The sequence below is a fragment of the Polypterus senegalus genome, chromosome 10 (assembly GCF_016835505.1).
Source record: "Polypterus senegalus isolate Bchr_013 chromosome 10, ASM1683550v1, whole genome shotgun sequence".
NCBI classification, from domain to species: domain Eukaryota; kingdom Metazoa; phylum Chordata; class Cladistia; order Polypteriformes; family Polypteridae; genus Polypterus; species Polypterus senegalus.
This window is the reverse complement of record NC_053163.1, coordinates 117,978,374-117,994,787: the sequence shown is the minus strand read 5'-3', so window position 1 is coordinate 117,994,787 and position 16,414 is coordinate 117,978,374. Positions and strand designations below refer to the sequence as shown.

The following is a 16,414-nucleotide window of genomic DNA, read 5'->3' as shown; positions in this document are numbered from 1 at the left end:
CAACACAGGGCGCAAGGCAGGAAACAAACCCTGGGCAGGGCGCCAGCCCACCAGAGGGAAATCAAGTTATTTGTTAACTATTTATTTCATATAATTCTATGAATGATTTTTGAATGTTTATAATTTATTACTGTTCTTAAAGGCAGTCATTGGAGATGAGCAACTAAGCATTTTATTACATATTGTACTGTTTGTATAAGGTGTGTAAGACATCCAAAAAATGGATTTGATTACTAAAAATCAGACAGCAGTTCATTGAGCCTTGGTCTCACTCGAGTCGCAGTGTGGGTCTTTAAGTGTCTCTCTTTAGCTGTGCCTTTCTCAATGTCGGGGGGCGGGGGCTTGTGTACCAAAACAGCGACAAGTCGTTTCCAAGAAGCCTTGGCTAGACTAGGCGGCCTACGTGAACTTGTCTCTATAGGGAATGTTGTCAATAACTCAAGGATTCGCTGATAATAAAACAAACATCCACGGCGTGCGTTTTCTATAAGGGTCCTTCTGGAGTTTTAAAAATCCAAACCACTCACTGCACAGACAGTCGTCATATTCTTCCGACTAAAACAGCAAGGCAACATGAAGCAAGTGCCTTAACTAACTGAACAGTCACAGACACGATAGGAACTCCCTGCGAATGTTGGATGACCCGATTAAAAAGACAAATCGGACCGCAAAGTTGGGATTGCTGAATGACAGAAGTGTTCTTTGTTTTTGTTTTTTTTTTTCTTTTCTAAAACGGATTTCAAAACCTCGGCAAGTCGGAGCAATGCGCACCCCTCTGGCGGGCAGATTGTGTCTCCTCTACTGCGTCCTCCTCTGGACCATTCCGGTCTCCACTAAGACTTTGGGAAAACCAGCTAAATCTGGATTGGATCTGGCTCAGGACCCCCTACTTTTCCTCCGCTCGAAGCCGTCATCTTCTGGCCTGGGCATCCGCCCCTACACCTTATCTCTAGCGCAGGAGGACTACCACTACGCACCCAAACCCAAACACATGAAGCCGGCGCGCTTGCTGCGTGTCCTGGGTGCCTCCTTCGATCCCTTCTGGATGTCCGTAGAAAAGCCTTCGCAAGTGGACGCCGCCGAGAACGGGACCTCAGGAATTACCACAACAAATCCCGAGCTGGCCGAAAGTGCGGCCCGCTACCAGCGCAAGCTAGAAAGCGAAGTGCAGCATCTGCGGATGGACTGGCTTAGTGCCGCCGACTCGGAGCGCTTCCGCGCCTGGCTCGTTCACATGGCCACCTGCCGACTCACCTCCCGCTGGGTGGATCTGGGTCCTGTTTTCTGGCCGCGCTGGATTCGTCACACGGACTGCGAGGATGACGGCTCAGGGCACAGTTGTTCTTTCCCGGCCGGGATGGCGTGCAAGCGGGCACAGGTGACGCAGATCAAGATCCTGGCGTGGCACTGTTGGTTCGGCTCCGACGGAGTAGTGGCTGAGCAGCAGTGCACATGGCGTCAAGTGCCGTACCCTGTGGTGACCGCCTGCAAGTGCTCCTGCAAGTAGAGTCCACTCGCTCGATTGGGAACTGGCCCTGGAAAACGGAATACACGCCCAAACTTCGGAGTGAACCCGAGGAGAGTGCAGCACAGCACCTAAGAGGGGAGACTTTTAACTTTGGGCATGTCACCATCACTCCGCTGCAGACATCACCGCCAGGCTTGTCAATTAAATAATCCTTTTTCTCCCCCAATAAAATATTTTCTAAACAATTTTAGTCCACTTTTCAGATGATGGTCTATCTTGTACTTTTGGCTGAAGGCAGGGTGTCCAGTAGCACTGTGGTCCTTGCCGTGCTCACGACAGTCTTCCGCATTACACCTTTAAGTCACAGATAAGTTTATTAGATTCATTAAACGGACCCCCGTATTCACTGTATGGGTAGGTGGGATGCACTGGGTTCCCGTCTAGGCTTTACTCCTGCTCAAGACTGTAATGAAAATGCTACAAAACAGAAAAGATGGGCTCAAACAATAAACGATCCTGTCGTTTGCTTTTCAGCTGGATGAGAGCTTGATGGTTGTGTTCAGGAAAGACTGTGAGCGGCGCTCCCCGTGTCCTTCCATTTCCACGTCAACATTTCCTTTATTTAATTTGAATCGATATTATAATCCGTCTGCGGTGGGTTGGCACCCTGCCCAGGATTGGTTCCTGCCTTGTGCCCTGTATTGGCTGCAGCAGACCCCCGTGACCCTGTATTCGGATTCAGCGGGTTAGAAAATGGATGGATGGATTATAATCCGCTTTCCTTAAAACTTCGAGGTAAAGGAGTCCGCTGCGGTAGCAATTCTATTATCGTCACAAAATGACCCCAAGTTCGGTTGAAGACGTGTTGTCGGGTGGACAAGTCGCTGTAATTCCGCTATTGAGGATTCATTTGTCCCAACGATGAACTCTCGTGCCCCGTTGCGTCCATTTCAGTAACGAATACGCACAGATTGACACCTTGTTGGTCATAAACGGATAAGGATAAGGGGACATTTTTCCTTTAATAAAAAACGGACAGTTTTTTCCATCAATAAAGTCGGATTCGGAATATTTGCTTTACAATTCTGTAGGTCAAAAATCCGTTCGTCTCAGGGTAGCTACTGACTCGAAATTGGCCCCGTGTGCGCGAATGTGCGCCCCAGTGTCCTGGCACCCCGTCCAGGGTTGGTGTCCTCCTTGGGCCCTGAATTGGACAGAGCGAGTGTCGATGATCACTTTTCGTACATTTCCCCTAAATCTGATGGCCGGAGGAGAGCAGGAAAAGTAACCTGCCAGTGTCCCATGTAAACCTATAGTCTTAATGTCGTAAAGCCTTCAGCCAAAAGGAACAAGAAATCTGTGAACATAAATGGTCATTCCTGAACAAGGTGTCATGTTTTTGGAGTATTTTAATGCTAAGATTACTGCATTAAGATATTTCTTTTATAACACGCATCTGTCACATTGCCAGGATAGGACACTTGGTTAAAATAACACAAAATGCTTGAAATTAATACATTTCTGATTAAACAATGTTCCGAAGTTCAGCATACAAAGCAAACACAAAAGCAAAGCAGCCAGAAGAAACAAAAAAAAAAAGGCACCACGTTAATGTAATTGATATCAATACAGGAGGAAATGCACATGACTGAGGCAAAGTCGTTCAGAGTTCCTGTAAAGTTCTTGCTGTTAGGAGAAACTTGGAATAAGAGGGGAGTACAGTAGCTCTACAGCCAACACATAAGCAGGTAGTGGAAGACACTTTATGGAGGATTGTGTGTGTTGTGCTACTTCTGGAATATATATTTTGTGTAATAAAAGAAATCAATGTTTAGACCATAGGCTGCAATATCATTTATTTCAACTGAATCTAATCATGAGACATGTTAAGACGCCTTTAAATATTTGCCCCCACTTACAGGATTCCTTGCAAATAAAACCCTGCAGGTCTGATATTTTCCTGACTTTATACGCTGCCACAATGTAGAAATCAGACAACTTCTGAGAAATACATTTAACTGATGAATTAAAAAACACACACATACACGCAAAAAACTGATGTTATCGCTGCTTTTTAGATAGTACAATACAAATAGCACACTTACCAGAAGGATAAGGGTGGACGCCCCCGCCACCAATCATAAAATTCAGGGCACGTTGCCCTCCAAGTCCCACAGCAATGCTAGAGAAACGTTGTGATGGTAAAAATGACTTAAGTCCGTACTGGCTGAGTTTGAGGTTGCTTCAGGCTACCAAAGCTTCATTCAAAGTGAAGTTAAAAGTGAGTCTATTCCAATTTTTCAATCATATCCAATTTTGCTTTTCACTGTTTAAATTAGTTTGAAAACGATTCAGATCTGGTATGATTACATATTCATATCTGTCCTAAATCTGTAAAAGTAATAATTAATTCAGACAGATACAGCTTAATAGAAAACTCTAAATACCAGTAGGTGCTGATTGCTGACTTTAATTTATTTACAGTGCAGGGCTTCAGTGAATTTGTTATCTCTATTGCAAGTCCGAAAGATTCTTTGAGTAGAATCATCACCGCCAGTCCTGCACATAAAAACCTGTGGATACACGGAAAAGCAGTCAGGGTTTTTGTGAACAAGATATAAAGGGGTTGTCTGATGCAAAACTGAGTTTCAAGCAGGTATGTGGCCTTGGAAAAATGTGCTTAAGGTGTGATAACGTGTAGCAGTAAGGCTGTATTAGCAGGTTTTCTTTCTTTTCTTGTTTATTTGCATTACATGCTTCTATAAAAAAGTGAATCTGTGCCCCATGAGTGAAGAAACAAAATCACTATTGAACAACAGTATGATCAAAACCTACCAGGGTGGCTCTCTAACCTGCCAGCCTACAACGTAGCGTATTGGGATTTGACTGTACAGCCCCATAAACATATCGATAAAATTTAGGACCCTGAAATAAACTGAGCAGTCTAATAGGATCACAAAATGTAATGACATATATATCGATTCCCGAGAGGGAGTGCAGTGAGTGTGTACGCCTGATGAGCCCAGGATTAGGGTGAAACACGTGTCACGTACTCTTTGCATTATTTGACAGTAAAACTATTTCAACCATTCTATGATCTGCTTGTCGCAACTGAAAGAGGGCACCGTGGCGGATGTTAGCCAACTTGCTGACCGACCACAAGCGTTACCTGGTAGATAACCACTCATACAATCAGATTGTGATTCAGACTACGAATGCCTTGAATATATATATATATATATATATATATATATATATATATATATATATATATATATATATATATATATATATATATATATATATATTATATGGAAGAGAAGGTCTGTGATACGGTTTGCATAATTTGCAGCTGGAGATCCACAAAGGGAGAAAATGAATCACGTATCATAAAGTAGTTTTTATTCCTGAGCTTTCAGCCCCTACCGGGGTCTTCAACAGAGGATAATGCTTAGACTTACAAGAATCAAAGGCAATATATAGCAATAAATTACGTGGCGGGGGTGGCTAAGTCAGTGTGTTGGGGTATTGGGTGTAAAGTCTTGTTTATTATGAAAATGTTCTTCTTAAGTTTGCATATGCTGGATTTATGTCCAAGTGTCTGTTGATGGCGTTCTCATTTGATAACCAGGATTCAGCCAGCTGTCTGGCACTTTTAGTACTGGCTTTAAATTTTACGTGTACATTATCCCTGTTAAATTTATGTCCTGTTGCTTTAGTATGAGTATAGATTAATGACAGTGCGTCCTTTCTTCTGACGGCGTTGCAGTGTTCCTGTATACGTGTTGCAATTCTTTTTGAAGTTTGTCCAATGTATACCGTGAGCACGAACTGCATGGACTGCTGTACACTGCATATATATATATATATATATATATATATATATATATATATATATATATATTACCTTTAAACATTTACTCATGACAATTTATGTAAAGAATGAAATATCACCATCCAATTAATGCACAACTGCAAAGAGTTTTTGCAGTGAGAAACCGGGTTGGGTTCGCCTCCTGGTTCCTCCCTGTGTGGATAGCGCTTTGAGTACTGAGAAAAGCACTATATCAATGTAATGAATTATTATTATTATTATTATTATTAAACCAACTATCGAACGCTTTTCTTGTTTTAGCATGCCAGAAACAAATTTAAAGAAAGTGATTGATCCAGTCATAGGTGAAGTTTTAATGTTAAAGTTATAATGCAGGCTCATTTTAGGGATGCTTGTACTTCAAATTAATCAGCCTTCAGCAATGCATTAAAATCCTAGAGTTTCAGCGCTGTTGCTCTTTTAATTTATTTTGGCGTTTCCGCGTCTCATATATTACCACAATTTGAGTATTATTGCTGTTTTTGTTGTATTTTTATCTTTGTTGTAGCCTGTAATTTCATCTTACTACAAATTAACAGCAATTGTTACTATGAGAAAAAAAAACAAAATTAAATGAAAGGCTGGGTATTCAAGTTTTCAGCAGTTAAGTTGAACGATTGGTACAGATAACTGATAACCATTTTTTTAACAACTGATACCAAGTACCAAGTGAACACTGTACGCTATCCTAAGGTGGACAATTTGTGCCAAACAGTATAATTTTGCAATGTTATGGGATTTGACATCTACATTTGGTAAAATGAGAGCTGACAAACTGGGGTACAGAAGAAAACTGATTCCAGGGTTGTACATCATAAAATGCCTTGGGTATGTACCGTAAAATCCAGTTTTTTGAAGAGAAACCCCTCAAGTACAAATTTTTGTGTTTTACTTACCGTATATACTCAAGGATAAGTTCTCCTGCTGATAAGTCAGGATTTGATTTTACAGTATAATTTCTGGCATTTTATAATATCAGTCATATAAATCGAATACGGTAAACTCACGCTATTGGTACAAGAGATTATGATATGCTAACGCCCACCTGAGAGAGTAACCACGGAGCACACGGCCTTTTCTTCTATGTGGGTGCGGCAGTGCGCGGTATCAGCGTGTGCTCCTAACCTCTCTCTCTATTGTGCCTACGTGACCACACAGTAATACCCGAACTTTTCCGAAGCGACAGTTTGCACGGTTTTGTATTTTTTGTATCTCACACCCTCATACACCTTTATTGTAAGAACATCCCTTATCTACGATGGAGCGTTAGATCAGAAGAAAATATGAAGCTGGTTTTAAATTAAAAGTCATTGAAGTAGCGAAAGAAATTGGTAACTGCGCTGCTGCAACAAAATTCAATGTGTCTGAGAAACTGATGCGAGATTGGAGGAAGCAAGAAGATGTAAAGAATAAATAAATAAGTTTGCATCTTTGAACAGGTGTACAAGTCAGGGTCTGATTTTTATGATCGATTTTTCAGGTTTCAAGACCCGACTTACACGTGAGTATATACAATAGTTGATAATAATGTAAACAAAGGTTTTGAATCATATAAATGCTTTCTTTTAAAAAATATGAAGTGTTGTACTCACTATTCTTCAGCCATATGTAGCTCCTTTATTATATAAGTGGAGTAATTGCTGTCAGAGGTGGGTAGTAACAAGTTACATTTACTCTGTTACATTTATTTGAGTAACTTTTTAAAAAAATTGCACTTCTAAGAGTAGTTTTACTGCACCATACTTTTTACTTTTACTTGAGTACATTTGTGAAGAACAAACGCTACTCTTACTCCGCTACATTGGGCAACACTCGACTTGTTACTTTTTTCCAATTATACATTAAACTATATTTTTGCAAGAGAGAAGTTGCCAGTGGATCTAGTGCATGACTGTTTCACCAATCAGATGTAGCCATGCAGTCACATGACCACACACAAACTTCCTGCGTCTTGCAGCCTGTGAGAGACTTTTTAGTCATGCGGGGCTCCTGTTCACTGGTAAACGGTCACAGCCTCACTGCGAGAACCAGATCACCATTCCCAAGCCTGCCTTTCATGTCTTTTAACATTTTCTTTGAATTCCCCTTCTTTTTTGTGCTGACCTGTATATATACACTGCCATCTCTGTGGGCCTTAATCACACACCGCAGGAAGCTGATAAAGCAATTGAGAATAATCAGACCCGCGCGTGCAGGTGCGACTCGCTCCAGCTACCTTATTAACTCCCCGCGGTCGTGCAATTGCGCCCACAGAGACTGACATGGCTATATGGATTTGAAACTGGAATTTTTTTTTTAAAGCTGCGGACCCGCTACACCACAAAGTGAAGATGCAGTATTATACTGTCAGTGTACAGTACATCTTGTCACTGTATATAAAGGTCATTGTGAATTTCCCCTTGGGATTAATAAAGTATCTATCTATCTATCTAGTTTGCACTGTTCAAACACACGGCTTCAAAAGCTTTGTTGTGAAAAACTGAGATTTGGAACTTTGTGTTATTTGTGCATCTATTTTGTAAAGATGCGATTTATTTTTACTCATTCGTTTATTTTATTATTTGGAAATAGCAGAATTTGCACATTACTTTATATTTTTGTCTGTCTTATTACAACATTTCTAAAAAGTAAATCATTTATTATGTTCAAACAGATACTCAGTACTTGAGTAGTCTTTTCACCAAGTACTTTTTTACTCTTACTTGAGTAAGTTTTTGGTGGACTACTTTTTACTTCTATTTGAGTAATATTATTATATATAAGTAAAGCTACTCTTACTTGAGTACAATTTTTGGCTACTCTACCCACCTCTGATTGCTGATTATTTTTGGATATGTTGTTCAAGGGCAATAATGCCAAAAAACTCCTAAGTGCATAAGGAGTTAAACATTGAGTACAAATATTGAATGCACTTTAATAAGCCTAAAAATGTAGGGGAATTAATGGCATAATTATTTTAAATCGGTGGTAGCAACTAGAAGAATGAAAGTAAAGAAAACTGAAGATACACAATACTACCCACTTAAATGGACAGTGACAATAAGTGAATACAGCATGCACACACCCCAGCTAATAAAATGCTCTGAATAATTTTTACTTTAGTATTACTTGATCTTTATTTAGAATCTTCAACCACTGCCATCTGATCGGAAAGCTTCTCCTGCCATGTTCAAACACCAGATAAAGTTCTCAGCTTTATGACTTGGCATATATCCAAATACAAAGAAACTAGACAGTGAACCGGCCTTCCCCAATCAATGGTGACTCCTCTTGCTTGATCCAAAACAGGTAGGTGTTAAATTGACAATGGCACTAAGAAACCACACCATGTTTGCGTCCTACTTCTCTGAATGAATCTACACAGCGGTCAATGTCTTCGTTACTGTGTGCAGCAGAGATCTGCACACGAATCCTAGCCTTGCCCTTTGGCACCACAGGATAGCTGAATCCAATCACATAAATTCCTGTTTGGAGAGTGAAAGAAAAGATGATATTAAAATAAAATATACAGAAAATCTTGTGTTAGAAGCAGCTGATTAGAGGAAATAAATCCCATCTACCCCTGCAGTCATGTAGAAAAAGCTTTTTAAATCCCAAAGAGGTTTATGAGTTCCTCAAAGTGCTCCTTGAACCAATATCACTAGATCAATGTTTCTCCATCCTTGCTGAGTGAGATTCCACCTGCCCTGCCAAAGTTTTCTTTAACGCCACTGTAATGTCAAATCTGGAGACCATAATTCTAACATTGCATGGAAGACTTCTTCAGCTTAATGGCTTCCCTCCCTAATGTCATTCACCAATAAGTCCTAGAGTTGCCCCCATGATAGACACCAACAACATTTTTGCCACAGTGTCCTGCAACTGCTGACATCTTTTATGGAGTCTATTCAGGCTCACTCTCCCTGACCTTTCCTATGATACAGGTAAAGGTCATCCATGGGTGAGAGTGGAACTCCTCCTGAACAGACACATTCACTAGTTGCTCTCAGTCAATCCTCACTATCCATTGTGGTTTTCCAAGTCTCCTCAATAGGCACTATACATCAATTTGAGCCAATTCACCACCAACTAGTGATCAGCTGATGACTCAGCACCGTCTTTACCAGACTATACCGAACATATACCCTCAGATCAATAAATCAGTAACATCTGGTGCAAGGTATTCTGGTACCACATCAACCTTTGAGCTTCCCTGTGTTTGAACAGAGTGCTCATTATGAACAGTCCATGACTACCACAGAAATTCAGTAAAAAGTCTCCATTCAGGATCCTTTCTGTCAAACCCCTCCATGTATCTCAGTTATTCCCCACATGTGTAGTGAAGTCTCCCAGTAGGACTCAGTAGAGGGTATGCTTTCATACACCAAAATATAGACCAATCAGAATAGCTGTTTAGTACACACAAAACCAGTCTGTATTTGAACCTGCGTTGAGATAATGCTTCATTCTTTGACTGGCACCATCCCTTAGAATAATTTGCTATTGAAAGAATTTTCTACTGAAAGACCAGACTTGGCCAACGACACAAACGCATTTGAGAGTTTTAGAACTTGTGGATGGATTATTAATAGCTGATCCTACTGAAATTCACAATTCACAGTAAAACAAATATTAAGAATTACTACATTGTAGAAACTAAAAAGATTAAAAAATTATGGGAATATTTTAAATTTTACAGCTTCTTGAAGTGGATAATGTTAATGTAAATAACCCATTTATCTTTCTCACTTATAACTAAAGTGAAAAATGCAATACTGTGAAAGCTAAACAACAAAAAAATAAACAACTGATCTTTGAAAATCAGTGCAAGTGAGCATTCATACCTTTCTTCAGCATGTCATCAGCCATAAGAGAAGCAAGACGTGCATCTCCCAGCATCACAGGACAAATGGGATGATCTGCACCTCCAATTTTAAACCCAGCAGCCTGCATTTCACTGCGAAATCTGTAAAGGCACAAGTCACAATGGCGATACTTAGAAATCTTGACTGTCAAGACTTCATATTGTCCGTGAAAGAGCTATTTGAGTAACAATGTGTATTTTGTTAACTGCAACTCTGTAAATACTCTGGGTTTGTTCTTGGTGTCTGAAAATGTACTAATAAAGGACTTAGTTATGACAAATGTCTAAGATGTCTAGAGAGGCAGTGAAGAAGTGCCAGAAACAGCACCGTGCCATCAAAAGTGGAAGACAAATGTGATTCATCACCTAACAGACCCTGCTACAATGTGATGGGCGTTTGTAAATATGAACTAGGATTCCTTAGATTCATTTATCAAGTATATCTAGTTGAGTGCAGTCCAGCGTTCAGCCTGATGATAGATATGCTCTGCTGCTCCTACATTATCCTTTTCCATCCCGTTCAATGAACAAAATCAAAAACGTTAAAACAAAAACTTTATTTAAAAAGCAAAAAAAAATGTGTATACAATCTGACCATTTGTGTACACAAATGTTTTAAGAATACGTATGAAATGTACAATAAGATTGATTTATTTGGTTTACACATATGTAGGAGCTGGTTTGTTGAAAAAGGCACAAATATCCTGAGTAAACCGTTCTCGCTGGCAGAGGCACAATATGGCAGGCTGTCTGTTTCAGTAGAAACAGAATTATCCTGCTTTGCTCTGAAGTCAATGATATCGAGTCAAATTTAAAAAAATGATAGAAAACAAATTCAAACATGTATTGTGAAATAAGTCAATCACATGACATGACATGGCCGAGTCAGGCATTTATATTCTTTCTATTCAGACACACAAAAAGAAGGCCAGATTAAGCCAGAATGACACATGATTCCATGCCCCAACTGGCCTTTATCAGTCTTGCTCAAACAATACAGTATGCATTGAACGAAAACATGATGACTGGAAAAAAAATTAATTAAAGTAAATCAGAACTAACACTTCAAGTAACAAACACAACACAATTATTATGAACATCATTCATACATGAATCAAGTGAAAACGTCTGTGGTAATGTTCATTTTTGCATCCAAGTCCACTATATAAAGTCTGTGTCTCCTCTCCCTCTGTGTTACAACTACAAATGTTTCACTCCGTCTAATGGTCATCATCTTCCAGTTCACCACACGGAAGGTGCATGCCAGCGTACACAACAATAACGGCACAATTAGTATTTAGGTGAACATCTAAGTCACATAATTAATTTGTGTAGGCACTGAATGACAATCTTCCAAAGTACTAAAATGTGCTCCATAACACGGGACATCCTGCAGTGTGGACTGTTATGCCTCCCATCAGTCATAGATTGGGGATTCAGCACTAGAATTAGAAATAATGTACTGAAATGATGTCTGCTGTGCCCCAAAATGAAACTGGATTAAAGGATTATTCCATTATATTTGAAAATATATTATGCCGGCATAGTAACAGTGATTGTAATCTCAACTTCATTTTTTTGCTTTTGTAGTGCATCTCACCTGCCCTCAGCTTGAACGTCAATATTTAGTTTGTACCTCACTTGCAGGGTTGGGATGCAAGTGCCTTAAACCGACAGGGTAAACAGTATGCAGTGGAAACTATGCAGCTAGAGGGAAGTTTACCACAGCCCTACCCTAACGTGCACGTCTGTTAATTTCCTTGTATCATGATGAGTGGCCTCTGATTTTGTAGTCAGAACTGCTGATAAGATACAAATAATGAAGCTGTTTGTGAACAACAACTAAGTTGGGTTAGTCGTTAATTTACAAACAAACTGTCATACTACTTTAGTTATGAAGGGTTTTAGGAAAGAACCATTAGTTAATCAATCTTAAGATGAACTTAACTCCAACATTATTTTGTTGTCACTGCATATAAACTCAAGAAAAGAAGCAGATAGAATAACTATGAATAACAGCCAAGAACATTAGCAACATTAGTCCACCAGCTACTTCTGGTATTCCCATGAAACCACTGCACACACATACTTTAAGTTTACTTGTGTGAAACTGGGGGTCAGGCTTACCTCTTGGTTTTGGCTGCCATGCTTTGTGCAATCTCTGCACTTGCCATCAGCAATTCCAGTGCTTTGGTGGCACAGCCCACAACGGGTGGAGGAAGAGTATTTGAGAAAAGATAAGGTCGAGAGCGTTGTCTTAGAAGGTCAATTAGAGCCTGTGGTCCCACAGTGTAGCCACCTGAGGCAACAGAAAAGCCAAGAAAAAAATGATAATCTCACGTTTTTGGCTAAGAAAAAAATGTAAATCTCATGTTTTTGTGCAGAATAGAGAGCAATAAGTTTATGACACAACAGAACTCAATGGTGGCCAGTGCTGTGCAACAGAAAATGATGTGAAAAATGTCCATGAAAAAAGGAAGAAAAAAAAATTCTCAAGTTACTCGTGTCGCACAATCCACATGGCAGCTTTCTGAACTGGAAGACAGGGCCTTTGACCAACAAATGATGAGGATAGGTTTGTTTTCAATTCAAAAAGTCATTCTCAAGAGGCTTTAGGTTACCTGTTTAAGATGTGTTAACTGTTTAACAATATTTTAGCAAAAAAGCATGCATTTTCATGTTTTGAGCATTACATGGATAATAGACATGTACAGTAGATTATGTGACAGGACTAACATGAGATTTTTTTTTCCCATGGACTTTTTCTCACATTATTTGCTATTCTACAAACACTAGTCAGTATCGCCTCCATAATATTCTTTCTGTACATTCTGCACAAAAACATGAGATAAACATTATTTTCATCCACCAACATAAAGTACATGGGGTAAGTAATATATAAAGAAACATATTTTTGGGTGGAGTATTGCTTTAATTAACAGGGTACATTTTATTTCCGTCAGTGACAGGATAGAAATTCATCCCTGAAAATGTCGGTCTGACTTGGGTTTATTTCTTTCATCACATATATTACAGTATGGAGAATTGTTCTGCTGTTAAAAGAAAAATTTACTTCTTGCTGCAAAACTCTGAAAAATATGTCACAATTTGTTGTAAAGTACAGTAAGGTATACTTTATCTGAAAAAATCTAAAACATTTTTAACCATACAGTTACAGAGCAGAATATTCAAACTGAAAACTGTAATTAGTTTTATAAAGTACCCTTCCTGGCCCATTCCTAATGCAAACTGGTAAGTCATTTGCTCAGGAATACAGTTTGAGCCAATTGTATACATTTCATGGTTTCCAAGTCTACTTTTTACTATCTAGGAGACACACTCTTATGCTTCTATAAGCAATGGCCAAACAGATGTGACCCTTGCAACAAAAAGCATCACAGCACTCACCTGCTGCGCCACCTAAAGCTTTGCCCAGTGTTGAATTGATTATCGCAACTCGGTCCATCACTCCTAGCAGCTCATCTGTGCCCCTGCACAAGAAACAAAAGAAATAGCAGCTGAATAATTAGCGTGACCTGGAACAACTTCAAGACTTATACTAGTCTTAAAAGAAAATGAATACCACAATTAGAAATTAATTCTCAAAGTTAACTTTCAACATACATTTCCATCTTCTGTTTAAAAACACCTGACAGCTCATTTTGGCCTTTCCTTTTGTTCTTCTTAATGTTCTTGTTTCGTTTAATAACCATCACTAACTTTTCATTATTTAGAATCTCAAGTTTCTGTAATTTTATTCTGTAGTTTTCCAAAACAAATATGTCCCACCGATAATTCAAAACCATTACTTAAATATTTTAGGGAATGCAGTGTTATTTGTTGATGTTTTATACTGACTGGTCTGTCCTCCTGGTGACAAAATGAAAGTAAAATGCAACTCAAAAACAAAAAACCACAAATAAATACAACTTGTTCAAAATATCTCTAAAAAAAATTCTTGAAAAATACAACATGAACAAAACATGTTCAAAGATTACAACTACAAAGCAGGCTTGACGATAACATTTCCAACACAAAAAGGATTTTTGGAAGGTTTTCTCTTACTCAAAGTACCACATTGTTTCTTAGGGATGATGAAATATTAGTACTAATAGTACACTTTGAACAGCAGGCTGAAGGTTATGCATTATTTTTTAAAGGATTTTCTTTAAAAAGTTCTGTTAAAAATGCAGATTTTAAGAACTAACTAATGAAATAACAAATTAGAGTAAAATTTGTTAAAGATTTTATCTTACATCAATTTGGTGGGTAGTATAGTGGCACATCACTTAACGTATTTGGATTTCTGTGCTACAAATATGAATTTCCAATATAAATCTGAATTAATTTCTTGGTTCTGTGAGCTGATGTCAAAAGTATTTAAAACAAATGAACAGGAGTGATGTCAACATACTAATCAGCCAAGCGCTCAACTGGAGAGAATGAAGTTTATAACAGGATGCCACTCTGAACAGATACCCTACACTACAGCAGACAAAGTAACATGAACAGAAAAAAAATTATTGCGCAGATTTAACTGAAGAACAGAGCACAGTCAATAAATAACTAAGCCAATCTGGGTGTGAAGCACAATTATACTCCGCAGAAGGGGCTTGCCTATTTTATATTTTTGTGAATTAACAGGTGCGCATATTTTTATGCAAAATATTTTTTTCTCATTAAAAATAATAATTAACAGAACAATCTCATTGGCCAGACATGGCTCCTCAGGGTACGCCCACAATAATAGGTATGTACTCGCTCAGTGACTATATAAGAAACATCATCATGGATGCCCTGGGATGCATCATCAGTGATGTATCCTGAGGTCATCGGGCGTTTCGGGTCTCGCAACATCATACACCCTCGCTCAGGCGACCCAGCCAGGGTGTTCAAAATAAAAGAAACTCTTATTTCTGATGGGCAAAAGAATTATGTTCTTCCTCTTCCTCTTTTTTTTGTGGAAGATGCCCTTAAATGTTATTAACCTATAACATTCATTAAAAATATCCAAACTTGTCAGCATTAGGTGAAAAAAAAAATGCAAGCAAATTGACCATTTTTTCCCCCACATATGCCAAAAGTCAACCTTTTCCATTATAGTCAGTTCCATTCTCCCCTGGAAACTTTAGCATTCTAAAAAACATCCAACAGTACTGAGAACAAAGTATCCATCATCATTTATTAACATGCTTTATAGAAAGTACTTTGTTTCTCCCAACTGTGCCACCTCTCAAATAATAAACTGCTAAAATAGGAGGATGTACATGCATTTTAAAATATGGTTATATATATTGTGATGGACAGCCAGGTCCCATGCCCGGCCGGGACGCCCCTGCTGCATATGTTCCGGGGGAGCCACCATGGACAGCTCAATACCTCCGCCGGGACGCTTGGTGGAAGCCTCCCCGGCCGTTATTCGTTTCCCAGTCTCCCACGTGGCTCCATGGGAGATGGAGTCCTCCACAGCCTGGTTGGGAGATGGGGTGGCCGCGAGGGGGTGCTGCCGAGAGCCAACAACCAGGTTGGATGAGTTATCAGCCCCACCCGGAGGTGCAATCAGGGCCAGCTGGTCAAGCACCTGGAACACTTCCGGGTGGGCTATAAAACGGGCCAGCCTCCCTTCATTCGTGGTCAGAATCGGGAGGAAGAGGACGAGGTTGCCTGGGAGGAGTGGTGGTGCGAGGAAGGGTTGTTTGAGCTGTGTTTTGCGCTTTTGGAACTGTGTTGGGCCTGTGGGACACGGGGAAGACGTGTCCCACGGCTGAAGAAAACTAATAAAAGCCTGTTTACAGTACAGTATATACCTTTTACAATATATATATATATATATATAGTAACAAAGGCACTATATAGTTGCCTGACCTGACACAGAAAGACACGGAGGCACGTATACACACACAAAGACTTTTCTTTTTCTTCACCCGTGGTCGCACATCTTCCCTGTGACCCACAGGCAATACACAGTCCCAAAGCACAAACAACACACTTTTCTTCCACTACCACCACTCCTCCACAAGCGTAGTCCTCCTCCTCCCGACCCTGGCTCCTCGAGTGGTGGTGGCTGGGCCCTTTTATAGCCCACCCGGAAGCGTTCCAGGTGATTAACCACCTGGTCCTAATTGCACTTCCAGGTGGGGCTGAAGACTCGTCCAGCCGGGCTGTTGGAAGCAGACAGCCCCCCCTAGCGGCCACGCCGGGCCCCAACCAAGCTGTGGAGGACTCCATC

The 16,414-nt window shown here is 39.8% G+C and overlaps 2 protein-coding genes across 2 annotated transcripts in view; one reads left to right on the top strand and one right to left on the bottom strand.

Annotated features, from left to right (window-relative positions):
* Positions 1–230: 230 nt before the first annotated feature.
* Positions 231–1,713, top strand: LOC120537478 (noggin-2-like). The gene has a single exon (XM_039766442.1). The coding sequence runs from the start codon at positions 632–634 to the stop codon at positions 1,505–1,507; it is 876 nt and encodes a 291-aa protein (XP_039622376.1). The 5' UTR covers positions 231–631; the 3' UTR covers positions 1,508–1,713.
* Positions 1,714–8,432: 6,719 nt separating this feature from the next.
* gcat (glycine C-acetyltransferase) overlaps positions 8,433–16,414 on the bottom strand; it is a 41,560-nt gene continuing 33,578 nt past the window's right edge. The window contains exons 6-9 of the mRNA XM_039766439.1: positions 13,594–13,676; positions 12,313–12,484; positions 10,166–10,287; positions 8,433–8,806 (exon numbers count right to left, since the gene is read on the bottom strand). Of these exons, the coding sequence (XP_039622373.1) occupies positions 8,655–8,806; positions 10,166–10,287; positions 12,313–12,484; positions 13,594–13,676 (529 nt within the window). The 3' untranslated portion in view covers positions 8,433–8,654. The remainder of the gene's footprint in view (positions 8,807–10,165; positions 10,288–12,312; positions 12,485–13,593; positions 13,677–16,414) is intronic.